General features: G+C 41.8%; 1 protein-coding gene across 3 annotated transcripts; it reads right to left on the bottom strand.

Annotated features, from left to right (window-relative positions):
- Positions 1-1,216: 1,216 nt before the first annotated feature.
- THUMPD2 (THUMP domain 2 tRNA and snRNA guanosine methyltransferase) lies at positions 1,217-26,041 on the bottom strand. Of its 3 annotated transcripts, none has more exons than XM_077814277.1 (11): positions 25,918-26,041; positions 23,689-23,821; positions 20,538-20,953; positions 20,157-20,219; positions 16,779-16,856; positions 11,470-11,522; positions 10,946-11,033; positions 10,361-10,432; positions 9,533-9,647; positions 6,721-6,838; positions 1,217-3,060 (listed from the first exon to the last, which is right to left on the bottom strand). In XM_077814277.1, exons 1-11 carry the CDS (start codon positions 26,029-26,031, stop codon positions 2,718-2,720), a joined length of 1,593 nt encoding a protein of 530 aa, XP_077670403.1. In that variant the 5' UTR covers positions 26,032-26,041; the 3' UTR covers positions 1,217-2,717. The 3 variants fall into 3 exon arrangements, with proteins under 3 accessions (XP_077670403.1, XP_077670404.1, XP_077670405.1); XM_077814279.1 differs by lacking the exon at positions 1,217-3,060 and adding an exon at positions 3,920-4,186; XM_077814278.1 differs by lacking the exon at positions 20,157-20,219.
- Positions 26,042-26,347: the final 306 nt, after the last annotated feature.

Below are 26,347 nucleotides of genomic sequence, written 5' to 3'. Positions count from 1 at the left end.
CCTTCTGAAGTGTGGCGTCCACGTAGGGATCCATGCTGAGAGGCCAGCAGCAGCGCTCTCCCTAGGTTAGCTGCCCACCCATGACCCCAAGCTTCCTCTTTAAGGTCTTCCTCCACTGGTATTACGATGACTGGTAGGGCAATTTCCTTGGCTCCTGCTAGTAGGCCACAGCCTAGGAAGATGAGAACGGATTTCTTTGTCTAAGGGTCCAGATGCTGCTGCAGAGGTGCTATGCTCTGAGGCCTGATATTCAGATTTGGCTCCCGGAGCAGGAGTGGGTGGGAATCTTTTTGCTTTGGGTATCTACCCTGTGTCCTTTCTCCTTCATGACCCAAGCTGTGGTACCCTCCCAACAGCAGCATCTTCAGTTACACCTTTCACCGGGGCAGTGTGACTTCAACTCCTATCCCTGCTGTGTGCTCTTGTTCTCAATATCAGTCCCATGCCAAGCCCATAGCACTGAGCCTTTGGGGTTGGCATGTGGAAAGTGATGTGTTGGACCCAGAATGGCCATTTTTAATTTCCTAACAGAACTCCTTGTCTGTTTTAGGAGTAGGGCTCTCCCAGGCCTTACCAGGAATGCTGGAGGTTGTAGCTAAACCTTCACCATGAACCCTCACCCACTCAACTGTGAGCAATAACCTCTAGCCCCTGAATATGGAGCATTTACCACTAACTCCTAAATTATGAGTGCTTATTGCTGACTCTTAACCCCCAACACTGTTCAGTGAGAAAAAATACTGAATCCTTAACTGGTGAGCTCTCAGCCCTGATCCATTACCCCTACTGGCTGAGCAGTGAACATCAACCCTCAGCCCCTAATGCTGAGAACTGAGTGACAATCCAGCACTGATAACAGCAGAGTGATCAACCTTACCCTGCAACCCCTAACCACTGAATGTTGAGTGGTAACCCCATGCCCAGCCCCTTTTCAATGAGCAATAACCCAAACCAATAATGGTTGAACACTCAGCACTGACCCATAACTGCCTACACTACCAGGGAGAGATAGCCCTGAACCCCACACTGCTGAGCAATAACCCCAAAACATTTACTGGTGAGAGAAAACCCCTAAGACCGGAGTGCTGAGCTATAATCAGTAGCCAGGGAGCAGTGAGTGATACCTTTGAGCTGATAATTGCTGAGTGCTCAGACCTAACCCTTAACAGCTAAAAAGTGAGTGATACCCTCTAACTCCAGATTGATGAGCAATAAATTAAACCTTGAGCTGTTTAATGTCAATAAAAAAAACTGCAATAGCTACTCAAAAGAACATGAGTAGCACTGTGCTGATCTCATACCAACATAACACTAGATATTTAGATTTATTCTAACATTAAAAGATTGTATATACCTAAAGTAAAATAGAAATGGGTTTTAGTAGTTTTACATCACATTTTTGTTTAAGTAATTGCTACAAAAAAAATTGATTCATAAGAGACACTTCAGTAAAGACTTCCAATCCCCTTTAGTGCTGAAGCCTACAGGTATAGATATTTACAAGGTGAGGCTTAGGTGTAAATTAAGGCAATAATGCAATGAGCCTACAAGGCCAGTAAGACAATAGTTTAGCTACATTAAGGCATAAGGTAATTAACCAAAAGTAACCCTAGATAATGATTTTAAACAATAAAATGCTGTAAAAACTAAACTGTTGACAAGTAACCACGAGATGCTAGTTTACAGCATCTTGAGATATTTTAAGCTAGGGACATCAGCAGCTGTCTGACAACAAGAATGCCATGGTAACTGACTGAACTATATGCTAATAAAATTGAGGTAAAAGGATTAATAATCTATGGGAGAAGGGCATCCCAGCATTAGGGTGAGGAACTACAAATAGAACAAATAGGAACTACAAATAAGGAAAAGGGACTGAAACCTTTCCTGAGTATTGCATTGCGCATGGTGGCATAAGTGTAACACATTATAAAAGTTGTATCCCATCTTGTATGCCTTGAGAGATGCCAAGATGATGACTGATCGGGAAGATAACTAACACTGCAGGTTGTTTTGCAAGGGATGGTGTAAGTATCTGGATGCTCAGCACATTCTGTACTATCTCTACCTGCCTTGCAGGGTTTAGAGTGTTTGTGACTTTGCTAACTGTATTTATAAAATTATTATAAATAGAGTGTGATTTCCTAAGTGTGAGTGTTGCAACCATGTATGTTCAGGCTCCCAACTGAACAGGAGTTCTGATAATACTTTGCCTTATCTTGGTACAATAACCTATCAAATTCCAGTGCTAATTGGGGAAACTAAATTATATTACTAATCAATATACGATCAACAGATCTGACAGAGTGCATCTGTTTCCTATTCTGACTCGGTAAATGTTTAGAAAAGCAAACCTACACAGTTCCACCGCAGTGGCAGCAAGTTAAATCCTATGCAAATCACTCCTAGAAGAGTGTGGACCAAACCATGAGGCCTTTGCTCGGTTTTTCTCCTTAAGTAAATGGATGCTTTGCTTGAGTAAGGATCTCAGGATTTGGCCTCATTTCAGTATTTTATTGTGGCCAACTTAACGTTGTTGGAGGATTGTCTCTGCCATCTTGTGACTACTGAATTCTTTAGCAAAGAAAGCATTAGATTGGGGGCGGGGGGGAAGGAATGCTGTAAAACTGTCGAAATACATTTGGTTACCAGTGGCACTATATGGCCCCAAATTCGGACCATACTTTCAAATAAGATCCATGTTCACTTTCAGAATGCTACTGCATTCCAGCAGCAAGTATCTTCCTATATTTGTATATGAAAGCATCTGTTTTCCCAAGGCTAACTCCATAGGATTCTACTGCTGCCAAAGACCCAAAGCATGTAGTTTTATTGTTGAAGTGTTCAGTCTCTACACCTGTAATTGAAGAGGAAATACTTCTTGGACTCTGATTTTTCTCTTCGGGATTCAAGTCTTTCACCACAGCAGCTCCCTTCTTGTTGCCACTGGTGGTGTTCAAAGAGGTGTCATTTTCAACACAATTGCTAATACAGCCACCCATGTGCCTGTGGAGATCTTGACTCACAAGTAAGACAACTGTCCCTCCAACATGAAGCACTCTGACAGTTTAAAAAAAACAAACTGTTAGTTGTGCATGGTTGCTAGGCTGTGCATTAGATCTATGGACTCCTCATGCCCCTATTACTCTAGTATCTAGGCACCCACAATCAAAATCAGAGCTATGACCCTCCTTTACAAAGAATAAGTCAGTATCTGTCACCCTTCAAGGATCCCAGAAACACTGGGATTTTAGCTACTATGGCCCTAATTCAGTGAAATGCTTAAGTACATGCGTAGGTTTCTTGTTTCATAATAATCAGTAAAACCTTCTGCAAACTGTTGTGGCTCCACTCTAAATTTTTCCCTAAATGGAGAAGCTGGACCATTCTTGCCTCAGTAATACTTCTGACTTGGGGAATGAAAAGCATTTGCTATAGATAAAGATGGGTCCAGCTGTACTGATGACATTTCTTCTGATACTGAAATGATGATCTCACTCAGACACCTTTTCCAGACCTAACTGATGGAAGCTGGAGGCTTTGGACCAGGGGTGGGGAAACTTTTTGGCTTGAGGACCACATCGGGTTTCCAAAATTGTATGGAGGGCCGGTTAGGGGAGGCTGTGCCTCCCCAAACAGCCAGGCGTAGCCCGACCCCTATCTGACCCCCCTGCTTCTTGCCCCGACAGCCCCCCCAAGACTCCTGCCCCATCCACCACCCTCTGCTCCCTGACTGCCCCCGGACCCCCACCACCATCCAACCCCTCCTCTCCTTCTGGACTGCCCCCGCAAGACCCCTGACCCATCCAACCCCCCTGTTCCCAGCCCTCTGACCGCCCCAATCCCTATCCAACCCCCCCCCCACTCCCTGCCCCCTATCCAACACCCCCCCCCTCCACTCCCTGCCCCCTTACCACGCTTCGTGGAGCACCGGTGGCTGGCGGTGCTATAGCCACACCGTCGAGAGCACCGAGTCAGACTGCGGCTCTGCAACTGCATTGCCTGGCTGCCCAGAGCATTGCACCAGCGGTGCAGTGAGCTGAGGCTGCAGGGGAGGGGGAACAGCTGGGGAGGGGCTGGGGGTGAGCCTCCCGGGCCAGGAGCTCAGGGGCCAGACAGGAAGGTCCCATGGGCCAGATGTGGTTTGCCCACCTCTGCTTTGAAATGATTTTCCACAGCCTTGAAACTACAATGTAAAAGAAGTATCTCCTATGACAGAATAAGGGAGTTTTTAAACTGACCTTTTCCTTAGGGTAGTCTACACTTACAGTGGTGTGTAGAGTACAGACACTGCATGCCCAGTTAGCGTGGGCATAAACAACATTGTAAAGGGTGAAGCACTGTTTAGGTGAGTAGTTACCTCCATAACTGAACCCTAGAATATACACCCTACACAAGCTCTCTACATGCCCAAGCAGTGCCTCCCACGTCCACTCTGCTATTTTTAGCAGTGTAGTGTCCCACAGGCTTCCAGCTGCTGGAGCCTCTCCTCGCTGCAGGGAAAGGTTCTGGCAGTGGGTGCTGCTGGAGCCTCTTGCTGCTGTGTAGCTCCACACTATAATGAGTGTGGACGCAGACCGCTTTTCACTGCATTGTGTAGCTACACGTATGATTCATGACATCGGAAGTGTAGTCATTGAGATCTAAGTTATTGTCCTCAGTTTGTTTTATTGATTCCTAAAGCTTTTTAATCTGAGGAAAGGTGACATAAAATTACACAGTTTAAAATCAAGTTATATAAATTACCTGTTGGGAACTAGTGTTACAAGAGCCACTGGAATGCTTGAACCCCAGGGGGGAACTGCCCCCATCTGAAAACTGCTCACAGTCAGCAGATCGAATAAAAAGGTCTCATTGAGTCTCTTGGTGAAACTTCTCCAGCAAATTTTTTTCCTTGTTCCCATATTCAAGGAAATATCTTTGCCCAAGAAGATCCACCAAGAGAGAAAGCAAGACCAGAACTCTAAGCAGGGCCAACAAGAGAATAGAGTAGATAGTTGAAAAAGAAACAACAGATATTACATCAATACCTGTCTGGTCTGACAAAAAAGGAAAATCGAATACAATGGTTCAACCTTTTCTGTACCAGGACCCCTCCCACACAGCCATAACATAAGGGAGGGTGGTCACAACCCCCTGAAACTTGTTCTGATTGCAAAACTTTACGAACCCATGATCTAATACAACAAACCTCCATTAAAAGTGTATTACTATATTCCATAGTCTAGTTACACTTCCAACTGTAGTGAGACTTAAAGTAAATTCCCTCTCTTTCCCAAAATTAGGGCTACCAATAAATAGGGCAATGGATCACAAATACAACTGACTAGTAAAAACCTCTTTACCTTTCTTCACCATAGAAACTGAGAAGTTTCTACACTCCCCTTTTTTGGTTTATGTCCTGCCCACCAGTCTCATTTTTGGAAATGTATATTTTTGGCATGGTGGTCATTTTGAAAATTTATTTTTATGGGGACCCTTAGGACCGCTTGTGTGGTTCCCTCCCAACATTTAGAGCCATTTTCAAGCTCAGAGGAAAGTTTTTTCAGAAGGCTTTTTAGATATTTTAATTAAAGTTTAGTAAACAGAGGAATAAAGTATTACGACAAATATGATAACAGGCCTTTTTAGAGATGAAAGTAATGCCTTTATTTCAAAAAATGCATACAAATATTAGTAACAAAACATGCAGTTTTAGAGAAAATAAAGGGGAGTGGTTAAACAAGAAAGTGAGAGAGGCAGTAGAACAACTGAGAAAAGCAAAAGCCTTTCAGCTATTACAGAAAAAAAGAAAGTGAGAGGCTGCAGAGAAAGTTTTAAAACAGGAACAGAAGAAACATCTGTCTCTCTTACTTTGTGTCGTTTACTTTCCCCTTCATTTTCTCTGCAAAAACATGTTCTGTTAACATTTAATGTCTTTATTTAAAAAATGCATTAAAAAAATCTAAGAAGGGGTTATCATATTTATGCCTTAACACTTTAAGCTTTTTACACATTTTAAATAGTTTAGAAAATAAAGAATAATTTCTTCTTTAAAAAATTCAGTTTTCCTCTAACTGTCCTAGTGTTCCCTATAAAAGAAATGTTAAAATGGTCACCAAGCCAACAGTATACACCTCTAAAAATGAGACTAGTGCGTGTGACATAAACCAGAAAGGGGGCATGGAAACCTGTCAACATTTATGATGACAGGTAAAGAGGTCTTTACTATTCTATTGTTGCAAATGCATCTTAAGACTCCTCTAGCATCAACAAAAACAAACCATTTAGAATCATCTGGTATGAGTGTCTAAACTTTGACAGCTGTATGCTTCTCAGACCATCTCTGAAAACTCAGCCAGCTTTCAAAATAACCTCTACCTGAAAACAGTAGGAAGGGTGAAGGTTCTGTCACCACACTGACTTGTGGAAAGAGTAACCCCTCAGTTCACGAATGCCTCGAGGACGTAACATACAACATACATGCTCTGACAGCTCTTACTGATGTCAAAGCTTCCACAGATTGCAAGGCAAGACATGCAGCACCTCAAGGTGATGCTCTGGAGAAGTGCATTTGTGAGGAATAATTGTATGCAACATACACATATTTAATTACTAACTTTTCTGGGTCCAGACCACAGAATTGAGGGTTCATTTAAAGTACAGTTTTTTATGCTCAAGATTACAAACAAGTATAGAGTTTAAAAAAATACCCTAAAGTGTTTCAAAGATTATACATACCTTTCCATTTCTCGAAGAATATTTTGTAGAAGCTTTATGTCTTTTGTTATCTTGAACTTTTTCCCAAATGGAATGTCCGATATCACAACGTCAACACTTTCTGAAGGTAATGGCAATGCTGCAAAACAGAAGTTTGATTCTTAAATTTGGCTAAACTTAAGAAAGAACAGTGACTGAGTAGCAACCATGGTTCAAGCAGGTTGACAGCAAAGATTCTCACTCTTGTGGAGTGCATATCCTCAGCACAGGGTTCAGAACCTTCCGAAAAGCCATGGCTATTGGGGCAATGTATATGCTGCCTCATAAGGAGCCATGAACTCCAACAGAATTCACATGGACACACCTTGAAAGGTAGACATGGTGCAAAGGGAGTATACAATTTATGTTGTCAGTCTCCACAAAGAATTACAGTAACTAGATAAACTTTTCTCTGCTTTGCATCTGACAGCATAGATCCCCCCAACCTCTGCAGATAAACTATCAGTGACAACTTTCTACAGAAGTGGTCTAAGAAGAACTAGACTGGAGAACTGTTTTCCCATATTGGGGATCCAAACTGGGAGATAAGCCACAGGATAATAGTCCACTGAATATATAAATTGACCATCAAGGAGCAGGTTTACAAGCCTTAGGCTTTATCTACACTACCACTTTTCTTGGTAAAACTTTTGTCAGTCAGGGGTGTGAAAAAATACCCCCGTGACTGACACAAGTTTCACTAACAAAAGCGCTGGTGTGGACAGCACTATGTCGGCAGGAGAGGCTATCCTGCTGGCAAGGAGAGGCTACACGGGAAACCTTATAGCAGTGCAGCTGCAATAATACAGCTGTGCTGCTATAAGATCCATAGTGTAGACATAGGATCACCTCCTTCATTAAGGCTAAGACCTGTTGAGTTTGCTATGAACCTGGAAGAATGTATTGTAAGCACCTGAGGGTCTTACACACTTCCAAGCTTACGGCATTGTTATAAAACACTGGTTCTCAAACTTTTGTATTGGTGACCCCTTTCACACAGCAAGCCTCTGAGTGTGACCACCCCCTATAAATTAAAAACACTTTTTTGTATTTAAAACTACTATAAATGCTGGAGTCGAAGCAGGGTTTGGGGTGGAGGCTGACAGCTCGTGACCCCCCCCCATGTAATAACCTCATGACCCCCTCAGGGGTCCCGACCCCCAGTTTGAGAATCCTTGTTATAAAACATTTCATCCACCAACACCACACAGGAGGCACTCAAGAGATGTGTGACAGGGGACACCTATGGTATCTGCTAAAAGACTTAAGAAACCTAGAACACAAGAAACCCCACAAACATCTTTATTTATCCTCTTTCATTACTAGAAAGAAACCAGTGCCATTAGCGTAGCTTCAGTCCCATATTCCACTAAAGGCAATGGTATAAATGAGGGCATGATTTAGCTTGCAGAATGTTTATTACTGACAGAAAAAATACACCCAGCTTGAGTCTGCAAAGCTGGCAGCCAGAAAAACTGTGTTAATTTGCAAGTAAAAACATCTGATCAGGATGTCTTAGAGTCAATGAACACGAAACACTACAATTCCATTTTTGCAAACTAGTTTTGCTCCTCAAGGTAAATAACTGTTTGCAAATGAGTTTTAAAGTGGGAGTTATGTGGTTAACCTTGCAGGCCCTTTACTTACAAGAATAATTTGCTCAAATGCAGATGTTAAATTGAAGGAAGTGACGCATTAGATCTTTCATATAGAATCTGGTTACAGGCAGGCATGGCTGTAACCAATTTAATTTTGATTTTGAACTGCTTTCTTTGAATTGCTGCTCCAAAGGCCTGAATTTTCTATGCCAGCTCTAAGTGATTATTTTCTTTTACTGAAGCTATATGAAAAGGCTAGTCTCCTGAGAATAGCTGTTTCCCAGAACATTCTTGGACCAAGATGTATGGTAAATTGTTTTGTCTATGAGCGAAATAGCCAGCTATGCATTCTTTTGAAAAACTGTGGAATTAATATACTCTGACCAATGACTAAGATACAACCACAAGGCATCAATTACTTCCTCAACAAGGGTATGGTCTGAGTTCAGAATACTTCTAATTTTAAGTATCCTAAGCCAAGCCAAGTCCAGTGGGGGCTCTAAAACCAATCAGGTAAGAAACAGGTATTACAAGGAAAGGAGTACTATACATTCTTCTTCATCTGAATACAAGGTAAGGTGTCAAATAGAGAAGATCTTTTGCTAACTGCTGTAATGAGTTTTCATATGTGGGTAATTCAGGTCCAGATTTGGAGAACTTGTCCACATTAAGTATCAAATCATAAAGCAATCATCTTCTCCTAAAAATCAGCCCATAAATTGAGAACAAACCGATAGCATTTTCCAGGAAAAGGCCAGGGTCATTAAATGTATCCACTGCAAAAAATAATGATTCATCAATTGGCTTAAGTTATCACTGCAGAAAAATTTGAGTTACAAGCTGCAGATCACAGGGATTTATCTTTGTATTATGATAGTTAGTTAGAACTTTTACCTAAATAATGACTTTTTTTGACTGTGAATTTCACATAAGATACAGAGTAACGGTAGTGATTTGCCAAACCCTGGAAATGAATATATACAATATCCTTTTGTTAAGTTTCTTGTCAAAATATAAGGGGAAGAGAACAGAAAAACAGCAGGTCATGAACATAAAGGAAAGTGTCAAACCAATCATGTATGAAAAGAGTCAAGGTTTTAGTATACTTTGACTCTCAGCATTAACTACACTTTCTGTATAGTTCTAGAACTCTGGTTAGAGTCCTTAACACATGCTTTGTCATTCTCAAATATTACCTATGACAGATGCTTTAAGTAACTCAATTTTATCCATCAAGCCTGCAGCCTTAATGTTTTCATGTGCACCTTGTAGCTGTGAATCATTTATATCAGCACCCAAGTAATGTACATTCTGTTGGAGGGAAAAAGTAGAAAAATTTTATTATGCAGAATAAAACATATTACTGAATATTTTTACACATTTAAGAGTACAAGTTGTTCTTCAAAGGCAAAACCTCTGGGTGATATTCAGTGCTGCAGCTCTTACAATAGCAGAATATAACTCAAAGTCCAGAGAGAAGAGGTACAAAAGTGGCTTTAAGCTTTGCAATTCCAGGTTGCTTTAGGGAGCAGTAATTTAGATAGCCCTAGGTGCTAAGCTACAACAGCCTTTCCACAGCTATGAGCAGCTGCACTACTCAGAACCCTGCAGTGCATTGCCCTGTGACATCATCCCTGTCATACTCTGGGGATTGACAGCCTACAGTTCTTGCGCTGAGGGAATAATCTGGCGGAATCCAGAGCTTTTAGAGCCCCTTTATGCTGCGGAGACCCCTGTAACTAGCACAAAAGGGCCAGAGCAGGGATGAGAATCTCTATTTATGAATTTGGACAATTGCAAGAACAGGTGCACAGGAGTTAGTGATTTGTATAAGTACATCTTGGAGAAGTTTTAAACTAAAGCTCAGTTTAAAAATTCTGCAAACTTTTCCAGAAAAGTTTGGCTGATTTTCCAACAAGAACACACACTTTTGGTAAATTACAATACAATGCTTTACAAATATAAAATAAATTAATTTAATGCTATCTTGGAAACATCCTACCTATTATGACTGTAGAACTTACAGGCCATTCTTTTGCAGCTTCCAAGAGTATTGTTCCTAATCCACACATAGGATCTAACACAAATGCACCAGCCTATAAACAAACAAAACATACTGAGTATTTTTTTTACACATTTAACAGTATAATTTGTTCTTCAAAGGCAAGACCTTTGGGTTTGATTCAGCACTGCAGCTCTTACAAATGGGGGATTGTATTCAAAGCAAAAAGATGTTGACTTATTTTCTTTGACAGAGCTTGACCCTGGGACATGATGCATGCCCATAAATTCCCATTGAAGTCAATAAGGACTGACAGCAACCAGCACTTTACAAGATTAGACTTACCATAAGACATCAGAAGTATAAGAATCACTGAGATGCCTTCAATTACATTTTCTGAAATCCAAAGCTAAGGCAGATGTGTTGGTTAGGACAGGCACGTTTAGAGAAAAGTATATCCATAATATTCCTCTAACAAGTGTTTGTAAGGCCATCTCTGCCTCCACTAACTGGATCATGAAATTCTCAGCTCTCTGAGGAACAGAACCTATCATTATGCAGGCCCCTCTGTTGCTACTATTAATAATCTATGTCAGTGTTTGCTTACATTGATTTCAGCAAGAGATGCCATAGCCCACGCTACAGTAGATCGGAGTCCTGCAGTTCGGATATACTCTCTGGTCGCCAGTGGAAGTCTGCAAACAACAAGAGGTAGATACCAAACTAAAACACTCCATATAAAAAGTGAATCCAAAAGAATGTCTCTGTAAAAATGCAAATTGTCATGCATAAAAATCATAATATAGTCAATTATGGGAACCCAATAGAAAAGGAAACTCAGTGAGGGACCAGGGAGTGTGACTTGTTGCTCAGCACTTTTGAAAATCAGGTCTTTGATTTAGGTGCCAAAGTATGGCCTTAGCTTTAGGCTGCTCTGTTGGACATTTAGGCCAAGATTTCAAGTCAACTCTAGACAGATTGTACATGATCTCGATGTACAATAGCCCAAAGGATACAAGTTAAGAAAAATATTTTATACACAGTAGCTGCCAGGACTTATTTATAAAATGAGACAATTAATAGCCATACTATAGAACTGTTATTTGTGAATTTGGTGATAAAAATATTTACCTGAAGACAGGAATCCCCACCACCGAGTAAATATCATTTAGATGTACAAAGAGCTGAAAGGGGAAAAAAAATTACATTAAAAAGTAAACTTGGATCTTCTAAGTTAAATGTGATGGTAGTTTTGCTAACTGAAACTAGGCATCGAAGATGCTATTTATTTGACCTTTATCATTAGGATTTGGGGTTTTACAATAAAAACCTATAGTATCAAAAATTATCTTATCGTTTTTAAATAAAGAACACAATAGGAAAGTTTTAAAAGAATTTGTAACATTTAAACAAGCCATAAAGACATTCTACATTGGTTAAGAGTTCATCATGAGGCATTCATATCTTTGAAGGACCAATTTTTTAAAATAGTTCAAGGAACATTCTTAGACACTAAAATTTCCTCCCAATTTCGCCAGCAGGTTTTGCAGGACTTGGAGTCCTTCAAAACAAAGCACTACTGCTTAGGGCTGGGATTTTCAAAGCACTGAAGTGACTTAAGAGTCCCCTTGCCTTTTACTGGGACTTGTGCTCCTAAGCAACTTTGGTATTTTTGAAAGTACCATCCCTAGAACTGCACATAGCAAATATGTAGTTCCTTGACTATGTACACATACAGGTGTGCGTAATGAATTTCTAAGATTGGCAATGGAAGTCTCTTCCCCAGAAAGCATCCCTGACCAGTTAGGTCATTGCACTATAAAATGCAATCAGACAACCATTTAGACATTAAGTCCTCCTAGTGAGAGCCTTACCTAGGGAACTGCTGACAAAGCAGAGTTGGATGGCCTAAGGTCTTCAGTCCTCTCCAAGCAGAACCCTAATGACCTTTTTCATATCAAGCTTGTGGAGAAGAACTTCATTACGATGGGCATATGGTTGTGGAAAAATTTCAGCAAGGGCAATAAGCTTATTAAAGGTTGATGTCAATCACTACCTTGGCAAGGATCTTTGGGAGAGTTTACAGCAATAACTTGTAAAATCTAGTATGAATGTGGATCAGCCATTAGGGCTTGAAGCATATTCACTTAATGAGACAATCCACTGCCACCAGGAAATTAACCTTCCACATAAGAAAGCTGAACTCACAAGTACAAAGTGCCTCAAAAAGAAGTTTTCAGGACCAAATAAATATCCCCTTATGCAGGGGGCTCTTTTGGGGGGGCACAAAATGGAAATAAAATGTGTCAAGACCTGCATGAACTTCATGATAAGGGATGCAGAGACAATGGTCTACCTTCAAATAGCTCATGGCAGGCTGAAACAGCTGTCAAATCCACCTGGATTAAAACCAGTCTTTAATACAGATTCAGAAAAATAAAGGCAAGGCAAGCAGTTTACACGCATCATTTACAAAAAGAAAAGGAGTACTTGTGGCACCTTAGAGACTAACCAATTTATTTGAGCATGAGCTTTCGTGAGCTACAGCTCACTTCATCAGATGCATACCGTGGAAACTGCAGCAGACTTTATATATACACAGAGAATATGAAACAATACCTCCTCCCACCCCACTGTCCTGCTGGTAATAGCTTATCTAAAGTAATCATCAGGTTAGGTCATTTCCAGCACAAATCCAGGTTCTCTCACCCTCCACCCCCCCACACAAATTCATTCTCCTGCTGGTGACAGCCCATCCAAAGTGACAACTCTTTACACAATGTGCATGATAATCAAGTTAGGCCATTTCCTGCACAAATCCAGGTTCTCTCACTCCCTCACCCCCCTCCAAAAACCCACCCCCATACACACACAAACTCACTCTCCTGCTGGTAATAGCTCATCCAAACTGATCACTCTCCAAGTTTAAATCCAAGTTAAACCAGAACATCTGGGGGGAGGGGGGTAGGAAAAAACAAGAGGAAATAGGCTACCTTGCATAATGACTTAGCCACTCCCAGTCTCTATTTAAGCCTAAATTAATAGTATCCAATTTGCAAATGAATTCCAATTCAGCAGTTTCTCGCTGGAGTCTGGATTTGAAGTTTTTTTGTTTTAAGATAGCGACCTTCATAGTCTGTGATTGCGTGACCAGAGAGATTGAAGTGTTCTCCGACTGGTTTATGAATGTTATAATTCTTGACATCTGATTTGTGTCCATTTATTCTTTTACGTAGAGACTGTCCAGTTTGACCAATGTACATGGCAGAGGGGCATTGCTGGCACATGATGGCATAAATCACATTGGTGGATGTGCAGGTGAACGAGCCTCTGATAGTGTGGCTGATGTTATTAGGCCCTGTGATGGTGTCCCCTGAATAGATATGTGGGCACAATTGGCAACGGGCTTTGTTGCAAGGATAAGTTCCTGGGTTAGTGGTTCTGTTGTGTGGTATGTGGTTGTTGGTGAGTATTTGCTTCAGGTTGCGGGGCTGTCTGTAGGCAAGGACTGGCCTGTCTCCCAAGATTTGTGAGAGTGTTGGGTCATCCTTTAGGATAGGTTGTAGATCCTTAATAATGCGTTGGAGGGGTTTTAGTTGGGGGCTGAAGGTGACGGCTAGTGGCGTTCTGTTATTTTCTTTGTTAGGCCTGTCCTGTAGTAGGTAACTTCTGGGAACTCTTCTGGCTCTATCAATCTGTTTCTTTACTTCCGCAGGTGGGTATTGTAGTTGTAAGAAAGCTTGACAGAGATCTTGTAGGTGTTTGTCTCTGTCTGAGGGGTTGGAGCAAATGCGGTTGTATCGCAGAGCTTGGCTGTAGACGATGGCTCGTGTGGTGTGGTCAGGGTGAAAGCTGGAGGCATGCAGGTAGGAATAGCGGTCAGTAGGTTTCCGGTATAGGGTGGTGTTTATGTGACCATTGTTTATTAGCACTGTAGTGTCCAGGAAGTGGATCTCTTGTGTGGACTGGACCAGGCTGAGGTTGGTGGTGGGATGGAAATTGTTGAAATCATGGTGGAATTCCTCAAGGGCTTCTTTTCCATGGGTCCAGATGATGAAGATGTCATCAATATAGCGCAAGTAGAGTAGGGGCTTTAGGGGACGAGAGCTGAGGAAGCGTTGTTCTAAATCAGCCATAAAAATGTTGGCATACTGTGGGGCCATGCGGGTACCCATAGCAGTGCCGCTGATCTGAAGGTATACATTGTCCCCAAATGTGAAATAGTTATGGGTAAGGACAAAGTCACAAAGTTCAGCCACCAGGTTAGCCATGACATTATCGGGGATAGTGTTCCTGACGGCTTGTAGTCCATCTTTGTGTGGAATGTTGGTGTAGAGGGCTTCTACATCCATAGTGGCCAGGATGGTGTTATCAGGAAGATCACCGATGGATTGAAGTTTCCTCAGGAAGTCAGTGGTGTCTCGAAGGTAGCTGGGAGTGCTGGTAGCGTAGGGCCTGAGGAGGGAGTCTACATAGCCAGACAATCCTGCTGTCAGGGTGCCAATGCCTGAAATGATGGGGCGCCCAGGAGTTCCAGGTTTATGGATCTTGGGTAGTAGATAGAATATCCTTGGTCGGGGTTCTAGGGGTGTGTCTGTGCGGATTTGATCTTGTGCTTTTTCAGGAAGTTTCTTGAGCAAATGCTGTAGTTGCTTTTGGTAACTCTCAGTGGGATCATAGGGTAATGGCTTGTAGAAACTCGTGTTGGAGAGCTGCCGAGCAGCCTCTTGTTCATATTCCGACCTATTCATGATGACAACAGCACCGAGAGAACCTGGATTTGTGCAGGAAATGGCCTAACTTGATTATCATGCACATTGTGTAAAGAGTTGTCACTTTGGATGGGCTATCACCAGCAGGAGAATGAATTTGTGTGGGGGGGTGGAGGGTGAGAAAACCTGGATTTGTGCTGGAAATGACCTAACCTGATGATTACTTTAGATAAGCTATTACCAGCAGGACAGTGGGGTGGGAGGAGGTATTGTTTCATATTCTCTGTGTATATATAAAGTCTGCTGCAGTTTCCACGGTATGCATCTGATGAAGTGAGCTGTAGCTCACGAAAGCTCATGCTCAAATAAATTGGTTAGTCTCTAAGGTGCCACAAGTACTCCTTTTCTTTTTGCGAATACAGACTAACATGGCTGTTACTCTGAAACGCATCATTTACAGTGAGTCTCACTGCACCATAGAGCAATCCTTTCTACTTAGAACTGGAAGTCTTACTAGTAGATTCTTTTAGAAAAGCCAGGATGTTTGGAATACCTAGCTGAAGACATCAAGCCTGCAGAGTGTCATCCTTTCAGGAACCAGATCAACAGGGATAGAGATTTGGGCTGGGATGTGAACAGACTCTTAGTCCAATGGGATTTCCCACCACTTCTGTGAGCAGGGTTGAAGACTTAACCCTGTACTGGCTCAGACAGAGTATCAGGATGACTGAACTTTCACCCCTTCTGGGTTTGGTCAGAACCTTTGCTACCAGACTTACTGGTTCATAGGTATACGGGAGTCCCCTTCCCTTGTGCCACAAGAAGACTACTGGTACTTTTTTGTTCACATCAGTAGCAAAGGGTGAGGGGAATTCTACACAGTCTTACAACAAGAACACAGGAGGGAGAATCCTATACTGGTATATTTAAGTAATGAAAATGTTCTATACTGAAGCAGGAAGGTCCAATGCCCAGTTGGCTTAGTGGCCAGATAATGGCCTTTCAGTTTCTGCCACCTTGTTCATCCCAGATGGGGCTCTGTATGTATGGCCTCAATCACCCCCACATGTGCCAATTTCTCCCCACAGGTTGTGTCACTACAGAGAAGTTGGGGGGGGGAAGCACCAAGATGGGGGGGACCAGGCCCCCAACTCACTCCACCGGGTCCTGACCCAGGGGTTTATCAAAAAGTGTCCAGTCCAGTTATTGAGGTACCCCAAATTATGTTTTCCATTTGGTCACTTCCTACCAGTATGGAGCCTCAGTTTGGCGCATAGTCATAGGCTTAGCAGACTCTCCTTGGTCTGTTAGTGTCCTGTTCAGTCACTCTCTCTGACAGCTTCCAAATCCCAAAGAAATGGGGGAATGGGGGGGATTCGGTCCCTGCTGCTAGACGAACCCACACAAAGCTGTTGTCTTCTTGGCACAGCTCAGCATCAGCCTTGCTTCTTGGAGCCGTGTGCTTCTTATTCCCCTCACCCGCTTCCTGGCTACCAGTGTTCTTTTAAACTGTTCCCCCACTGGGAACATGCCCTCCACCTGTTGAGGGGTGAGGCCTCCCCAGTCCAGTATTGCTCTACTCCCAGCCCTAGTTCAGAGTGGGGCCTATAGACACTATCTCATACACTCTAAAACCACAATATGAACAGTGAAATAAGTCATGTCAAATCAGCACTTGACAGTGTCATTTTAAAACTAGAGAATTCAGTAAACAAACCACTTCATTACCTCTAGATCAGGGTTTCTCAAATCTGCTTTCCATCCAAGCTGTTTTATAAGAGTTATTCCAAGTACTTTTCCCACCTCCTGAAAGAACAAAAAACAAAAAGAAGCCACCCCAAAAAAACCAAAAACAAAACTATCACTGAAAGCCATTAAGATTAAAAGGAATCTAAGTTACAAAATGACAAAAAACAAGTTATGTTAGAGTTTAAAGAATTCACAAGCAAGGCAAGACTATATAGTGAAATATAACATTAGCAGCTCTGAATCTGAACATATACAAAGAAGCCAAACAAAACATTTGTCCTAATACCACAACTGAAATTTAACAATTTGATTACTAAGTATTAGTGCAGAACTACTTACTTTTAAACTGGCAATTAGTTTGCTCTCTTCAGCATCTTATAAAGGTATTCTGCTCTGAAACACAGCTATAAAAGTGTCATTGGGGGTAGAATTCTTCCCCAACCTGCCAGCCCTGTAAACTCCACCTACACTGTGAGACAAGCTAATTCTTTCCCTTCATCATCCAGAGATTCTGCAGGCCAAATAAGACCTCTGCAAAGGGAACACTTACAGTTCATTCTGATTTTAGAGAGGTTGCAGATTTCAAGAAATACTCCTTTTATTTAAAACATGCAATGAATTTAAGTCCATCCACTGCAGAGTTAGCTATGCAACCCCCCATTACTTTCAATGTTTGCACAGTTGCACATCATCAGTTTCATTGTTCAAACTGCAGTCAGTTACAAGAAGGAATAAAATCCCGCTCTCTTTCAGCTGTGTTAGTTATACATGGCTAACAGGAACAAAAAGTAGTAAAATATCCACTTAATTGTTAATGAACAAAGATGTGTCTCTGACTCTGGGGTTAGACCAGAACTATCGAGTAAGTTTAAAAAAAAATTTAAAAAGCACAACCTATGAACTGTTAGGTAACTAGATTCATTACTTACTTGTGAATATCAAAACACTGACTAGTTTCTTCCCAATATCTATATGGCACACACAAGTGAAGTAGGGCTGTGAATACCATTTAAAAAGTTAACCGTTTAAACGATTACAAATATGTCATTTAAACGGTTAACCAATTAAGCAGCTGGGCCTGCTCCAGCCGGGCGGTGCAACTCTGGCCAGGTAGCATGGCTCCATCCACTCCAGTTAACCTTTTACATCCCTAAAGTGAAGGGACATTTTCAGTTCCTTTTCTTTCTGCGAATACAGACTAACACGGCTGTTACTCTGAAACCTTTAAAATATATTTTGTAGATCTTAATAAGAACATAAGAATGGCCATACTGGGTCAGACCAAAGGCCCATCCAGCCCAGTATCCTGTCTACCGACAGTGGCCAATACCAGGTGCCCCAGAGGGAGTGAACCTAACAGGTAATGATCAAGTGATCTCTCTCCTGCCATCCATCTCCACTCTCTGACAAACAGAGGCTAGGGACATCATTCCTTACCCATCCTGGCTAATAGCCATTAATGGACTTAACCTCCATGAATTTATCTAGTTCTCTTTTAAACCTTGTTGTAGTCCTAGCCTTCACAAGCTCCCCAGGCAAGGAGTTCCACAGGTTGACTGTGCGCTGAGTAAAGAAGAACTTCCTTCTATTTGTTTTAAACCTGCTGCCCATTAATTTCATTGGGTGGCCCCTAGTTCTTATATTATGGGAACAAGTATGTAACTTTTCCTTATTCACTTTCTCCACACCACTCATGATTTTATATACCTCTATCATATCCCCCCTTAGTCTCCTCTTTGCCAAGCGGAAAAGTCCTAGCCTCTTTAATCTCTCCTCATATAGGACCCGTTCCAAACCCCTAATCATTTTAGTTGCCCAGCAACTAAAATACAGCAAAAGTACACCTCTACCCTGATATAACGCGGTCCTCGGCGTGCTCAGGGGAGGAGGTGGAGCGGAGGTGATCTGGGGCAGGGAGCAGTTCCTCTGCGCGCCCCCCCCCTTTGCTGCGGCCCCCCTGCCCCAGCTCACCTCCGCTCCGCCTCCTCCCACGAGCGTGCCGCAGCTCTGCTTCTCTACCCTCCCAGGCTTGTGGCAAGCCTGGGAGGGAGGGAGAAGCGGAGGTGAGTTGGGGCGGGGGGGCGCGCAGAGGAACCGCTTGCGGTAACACGAATTCGGCTATAACGAGGTAAAGCAGTCCCGCTCCCCAGAGTGCTCCTTTACCGCGTTATATCTGAATTCGCATTATATCAGACCACATTATATCGGGGTAGAGGTGTATTACAGCAAAAGTCTCCATACTCATAACACCCCATTGGAGCTAGTCATTTCTACAACCTTTGTACCATAATTCTTTAAAAGAAAATGGTGTTCATTGGTTCAACACAGCTCTTTAGCAGTTCTCCCTCTTTAGCAAGCATAAACAAAGCTGCATATTAAAGGCCATTATCTAGCCAAAATTAAGCTTTCATGACTCTGATTCATAGGTTCAGATTCATAGAGTCCAAGGCCAGAAGGGACCACTGGGATCATTTAGTCTGACCTCCTGTATAACACAAGCCCTAGAAGTTCCTTACAATAATTCCTAGAGCATATCTTTTAGAAAACCATCCCATCTTGATTTAAAAAGCGTCAACGATGGTAAATCCACCACAACCCTTGGTAAATTGTTCCCATGATTAATTACCCTCACTGTCAAAACTCCAAACTATATAGCCTGCTCCACCCATTCTGAGAGGATTGCTCCATCAGCAGCAGCCATATAATGCACAGATTGGCTATACAAGCCTGTCTTCTTCTCAGGAGTGAAGTCACTGATTCCTGCTTGCTCAACTGCTATATGACCAAGTGATTGGAATTAAGTGAATGACCTGGCATAACACACTGAACATGAGCAGGTTCTTCCTTAGCTACTTGATGACTGCTCTCAGATAGGGAAAAAACTGACAGCTTTCACCTGAGATTCACGAACAAGTGTGCTACAAGGCCAAGAATTCCTTTCCCATCCCACATTTATATAATTGGGAAGAATCATCTTAACATTGATGCATAGCCCCACACACTGCAGTCTGAGGCGGTAGGATCACCAACATTCCAAGATCTCAGAGATTGGGAAAGTCCCTCCCATCAATAGCCAGAATCCTCAGTTTAATTGCTTATAGGCCAACTGGACTTGTTTGGGGCCACATTACCACTGTAGGAACTCCCACAGAAAACTCATTTGATCTGAAAAGCTCTTAACACCTGCTGTTCAGCATACCTTTAGATAGATTAACCTAGTGTATAGCCACTATCCACAAATTTCTGGAAAGTTTTGAACGAGTAGAGCCTGAAATAAATGTAAAACACTGTGCATAAAATTGAGCACATTTCTAAGTGTTTGCGGGACTGGAGCCTTACAGTTTACTGTGCACTTACTTCAATGGAAAAACCTCCCAAAGAACCAAACTTCTGCCCATCTTCAAGTAAAATAAATGGAACCTCAAATAAATGGAACAGATATGTTGCTTTTTTGCATCCCTTATGCACAAATGTATTACTTATAAATATAATACATCCTCGATAGAAACTATTCATTTGAAAAGTTATTTTGCCCTAAAAATGCCCTGAAATGAGCAATACCTGTGTTTTTATTCAAGGTTCTCTAACACTAACCATGAATAGTCATGCTTTTAGAAAGCAATTTAGAAACTATTACTGATCTGTTTACTAACCTAATACACATAGTTATTAGGTATTTCAGCGCACCTTTAAAATGTACAATTCATTCTATCCTTCAGGAATTTTGATTTGTCATACCTGTGAAGTAAATACTTTTGCAATTGTTCCACTACAGCGACAAGAAACTCTGAAATTGAAGCTGCGGTTATTGCTTTCAACGGATTTCTCTATTCTACTTTCAGATGTATCTTCTAGAAAAGTTTTGCTTTCACTCAACAAATCCATGTTGTTGTTTGTTTCTAGTACCACACTTTTCTTTTGCTCTTCCACATGGCATTCATCAGAAACTGTCTCTAATATTTGCTCTCTCTTCTGGTTTTTTGTTATGATACTTATCTCTTCTTCTGATTTTCTTTTTAGGGATTTTGGATTTTCTTTAGAGATGTTTCCTTGTTTGACCTTATTTCCATGAAGATGTTTCCAAATGGAAACAATATCCAGCCAACATCTGGGGTCCTCAGTTACAAGTTTTTGAATTTCATGAAATACTTTTCCTAAAAGAGATATGAACTTAGTTTATTCTGTGTTAACATTTAATACACACAATTTATTTTTTTACTAATCAACATTAAAGTATATGTTTGGGAATATTAAACACTTATTTCCTAGGACCGTTAAATGAAATATCAATGCCTTACAAAAAGTCTAATCCATTCATTTTCCACAGATAAAGAAATTTTACTTTTACTCAGGGCTAGTACATATTCACACATGACAAAATCAGCACAATAAGTAGGGCCAGGATCATTACAGTTTCCACACGAATTTTCTACAGCAAAATTTCTTAAAACATTTTATACAAAAGGAGTTAAGACAACAGATGTTAAAAAGAACAATTAACTCTGTAAATTTGTGAATTCGTTAACTCCTGAAGCACCAATTATTGAATGTAAGTATTGCAATTCTGATCTGATTTGGTTATAGGTGATGATAACTGAATCATGTCCTGCTTTGTCCTGGCCTTGCCCATAGCTCTCCCCTCTGCTCAGATATTCAGAGAGCTTTGCATGGCAATGGGCCAAATTTTGGAGCTAGCTCAGTGTGCTAAAATGAACTGGGCTCTTACCCTATTCTACCAATTACTAGTTTTTTGCCTTTGGATAAATTAACTTAATCTGTCACTTAGTTGCCCCTATTGTGAAATAAGGATAATGCTTATTCAGCTTTATAAGGCACTTAGAAATGCTGTTCAACTCTGAAAAGTGGCCAAAAGTCAGATCCGTTTCCCTATGTGGATTCAGACACATACTAGTATCCACTAACTTGAATTTTTTTAAGTTACATTTTACTCTTGTTACATTGCAGAGCCTACACATCTTCAGAAGAGGGAACTGGAGTCTATTCCTTCTTGTGCACCATCAACAGAACTACTAACTAAATTTCAACAGCAAAGCTAAATTTTATGACCATATTTAAACCACAGCAACACCAGAGTCTCCACAGGTGTAAGAAAACAGCAGTTAGTCCACAAAACCTTTATTACAGGCAATTAGAATAAGAAGAAAGGAACCCAACTGTAAAGATATAAACATGTGATTAACTTTAGGTACATGAGTAGTTCCACTGACTTCACTAGAGTAAAATATTGAGAAACTGAATTTTGGGGAATAAAATTAGTACAAGTATTATGACCTTCAGTTTTCCTCGGTACACAGATGAAAGTAAGTTAGGTACTTCTATTTATTTTTTGAACTTTAGGTCCATGGATAAATTTGATCTTTCATGAAAAGTTTTAGAATATTTTTCGAGTTCCTAATCAAATTCTATCATCACTATTTTTATCTGAATCTAATCTTTTCAGATACTTATAACATTTGAAACGTCATACCACAAATAATCCATTTCAGTTTATATACCTAAATCCACTCAACCGCCAAGAAAATTATTCCTCTCACTCATTATACATAATGCTCCAGATTTATACCATGATATATGAAAAAAGAATTTGGCAGAATTCAACAGAATCTGTTTCATTCAGTACATATCCCTGACTCATCAGCTGTCTAACCTGAGCACCAAATGAGGCAGGAGCCCTGTGGAAAAAAAACTAAGCAGCCATACAACTAAAGAGTATCATAGAATCATAGAACTGGAAGGGACCTCAAGAGGTCACTTAGTCCAGTCCCCTGCACTCAAAGCAGGACTAAGTATTAGCTAGGCCATCCCTGACAGGTGTTTGTCCAGCCTGCTCTTAAAAATCCCCAATGATGGAGATTCCACAACCTCCCTAGAGAATTTATTCCAGTGCTTAACCACTCTGACAGTTAGGAAGCTTTTCCTAATGTCCAACCTAAACTGCCCTTGCTGCAATTTAAGCCCTTTTGCTTCTTGTGCAATCCTAAAAGGTCAAGAAACAACAATTTTTCTCCCTCCTTCTTGTAACCACCTTTTATGTACTTGAAAACTGTTATGTCCCCTCTCAGTATAGTAATGCATGAATCTAAAAATGGGCATGGTTGTTGAGTGTGTACATTAATTGATACCATCGAACAGGGCAGGACTTCTCAGAGCTCTGGTGGATTCCAACCCCCAACTTTAAAAACTTTCCACTGAAATTACACAAATATGTATGTGCAGTGCCTGCAAAACATTAGGAGTTAGAATGAAATATTAGTTTCTTTACATAAAGAGAGTGCATAAACAAGTCTTATTTTTTAAATCACTTCTAACTCTGCCAAATCAAAATGGATTTTCCCCTTGACCACTCACAGGAACATTTGTGACCTAGGGACTATTCTAAACCACAAAGCTGTCAGAGCTATTAAAAAAGACACAAAAAAGTTTATAAACTTTAAAAATGTATTTCCTCCCCATTCTCTCTATTAAAACAACTGAATTGCTTTTGTGCAATCTTTCTAAAAATTCACTTGAGTGGAGAGATGACCTGAAAGATATCAGCCCAAAAGGCAAATTTTTAAAAAAGTTTAAGCAATCAAATGAGCCTTCAAGAGAAAAAAAGTCTTTAAAAACTCCAAGAGTATTTGTTGCTAAGGTCTACACTTACAAAAAGAGGAATCCTGTTATGTGTTGTGATTTTTTTTTTTTATATATTAACCTTTCAGAGTAGAAAGGTACTTGAATGTCCTTGGACAAAAAAGTCTTATTATTACTTAATTAAAACTATGGCATTTGAAAACAATTATGGAATTCTTTTCCAAATCAGATTTCAACTTGTACTTTGAGTTCATAATATTTTGTGTGTAGAAAGAGAAAGAATAATCAACAGTACCTTTATTTCTAGAGAGAGAAATTGGTGCATGTTTTTTCAGCAGCAAAAATAATCGTTCTCCAGACTTCAGCGTCTTCAATTTACTCAACTCAGAATTGGTGGTAAAGAATACTTTTCCTGAAACATACTCCACCTAAAAAAAAGAAGAAAAAGTCTAAAAAATAGTCTCAAGATTTGGTTTAGGCCCACCAAAAGAAACTTACCATGCGGTTGCACACCCTCATATTAAGTGCTCTGGCTCCTTTGACTCCATCCAACCGCAGTAAGCAGAGGTGTACAATGAAGAGCACCATTATATTAATATATTGAGTTCAATATAGTTTAGTATACAGTTAAGAGTTAGGGTTAACCCTAACCCTTATCAACTCAATCTGTTAGATACCTGAGGACATTAAAACCCATGAGGCACTTTGTAAGAACTGGGGGTTTTCCCCAGGGTCATTGCACATTTTTCCTTTGCTCAGCATACTGTTTACCACCTGACTGCTGCCCTTCACTTAAGGGGTTTCTGCAGTTCTCATCACATGGGGGTAATGTATGAGATACTTTGGGACAAACAGGTGCACTATAAACGCAAGATATTATTACAGTATACTCCTTTGGATCTAGAATGGCTGCTTTATTTGGATATCTCCAAGAAAACAGACTACTGCTTAATTGGGAAAATATTATCTTAAATTTAGCTAAATGCCCAATAGTTAAATGATGATAAACTAGGCCTTGAAAAAGACATGAAATTTTAAGCTCTGATCTGTAACATACAAGTTGTCAAATGAAGATTAAGGGGAAGATTTTCTTGAAGACTGGGATGACCAATAAGCATAGCTAGGTTCCAGTAGCACCTGGTGCAAATATGCAAAAACCACCTTGAAGAACCTTTACAACTGTTAGTCAGGCATGAAGAGGTAGGAATAACAAGTGTTTTAAAGTCAAATTAGGGTAATTGAGTTTGCTAACATGACTTGAAATGCCACTTAGCACCTAGTATAGACATAGTTTAATACTTTTACAATCGTGTTTGGCAGTCAGTCCTATTGTAACCTGGGTTACATAACAGCTAACTCAAGTTACACAAGTGGAATCAGAAAAGCACCAAGATCAGCCATAACAAAAGGATGGATGTTTTTTCTTTGTGAACAGGGCACAAGAAGAAACAGATACATGCCCCCTCACATCAGAAGTGCACCTTAAATGAAGTGTCCTTAGCCTCAGTTTGCCAGAAGCTGGGAACAGGCGACAGGGAGTGGACCACTTGGTGATTACCTGTCTGTTCATTTGCTCTGGGGCACCTGGCATTGGCCACCGTCAGAAGATAAGATACTGAGCTAGATGGATCTTTGGTCTGACCTAGTATAGCCGTTATGGTCTTATGTTATGCATGAACAAAACTGTGGAGAAATAGATCTGAGCAACAAGATACCTCAGTCTCACCACACCACCTTTAACTTGCCCAACTAAAACTCACATCCTCTGTTCAGGGCTGCAGGGTCTGTTTCTCCCTCAGAAGTCCCACCCGCTCACCAGTCACCTAGAACTTGGCTAGACATGGGCAAGAGATGTATTTCCAAACAGAGTGAGCCAACAGGTACACACACAAGTTGTATTATAATACATATTAGATGACAGAGGGAAGCCACCATCTATGCTAGGGTTTAAAAAACATGTTGGCTAACAGTAAATGAACATGTTTCAAAACTATATATTTTATCCTGGCGTGCACAGGACCCAAAACCTCCCTGGGAGGTTGGAGCAGGTGAGACCCAAAGGACAAACTCAACAAAAGGATCTCCCAAGCCTCCTATCCCATTAGAGCCCAACCCCCTGTCCCTCCCAACAGCCTCCACCTCCTTAAACCCCCACCCGGACGCATCCGATGAAGTGAGCTGTAGCTCACGAAAGCTTATGCTCAAATAAATGTGTTAGTCTCTAAGGTGCCACAAGTACTCCTGTTCTTTAAACCCCCATGCAGCCCCCCAGGTCCCCCTCCCCATCAGGCCTCCACAACAGCCTTACATCCCCCCACACCTCATCAGGCCCATATCCCCCGACTCCCCCACATCCGATCCTCACCCCTCAACTCCCATACACCCAGACTTCCGCCCCTCAGACCCACCTCCCCCCACAGGCCCGCATCCCTCCACACGGCCCCGGGTAGCTCCCGGGGCACCCGCGGGCCAGACCCTGCCCAGACCCCTCCCAGCGCGGGCCGGGCGAAGCGAGGCCCCTCACCTGCGTGGCCCCTAGCCGGGCCCGCACCTCCCGAAGCAGGAAGGGCTCCAGGCCCCGGCCGGCCGTGCAGAAATAGCGGAGAGAGGGCCCAGCACAACCCGAGGCCTCCGCCATGCCGCCCGTTCCGCCGCTGGGCCTGCCCCGCCCCTCGGGCCGCCCCCCATCACCCGGCCCCGCCCCTGCCCCTCAGTCCGTCCCCCCAGTTTCCCCACCTCTCCCAGCTGCCATTCGGACCGCCCCCCCAATTCCCTCACCCCGCCTTTCCTGGCCGCCCCTAAGGCCACCCCGAGCCCCCTACCCCGCCCCTCAATCTGCCCCCAGTCCATTCCCCCCACCCCAACACCGCCCCCTCAGCCCCCGGCCCATTCCCACAGTCCCTAAACCGCCCTTCAGGCCATCTTGTCCCCAGCACCCTGCCTCCTCCCACCCT

Source organism: Eretmochelys imbricata, chromosome 3 (genome assembly GCF_965152235.1).
Source record: "Eretmochelys imbricata isolate rEreImb1 chromosome 3, rEreImb1.hap1, whole genome shotgun sequence".
Taxonomy (NCBI): domain Eukaryota; kingdom Metazoa; phylum Chordata; order Testudines; family Cheloniidae; genus Eretmochelys; species Eretmochelys imbricata.
This window is presented reverse-complemented; position numbering and strand designations above follow the sequence as displayed.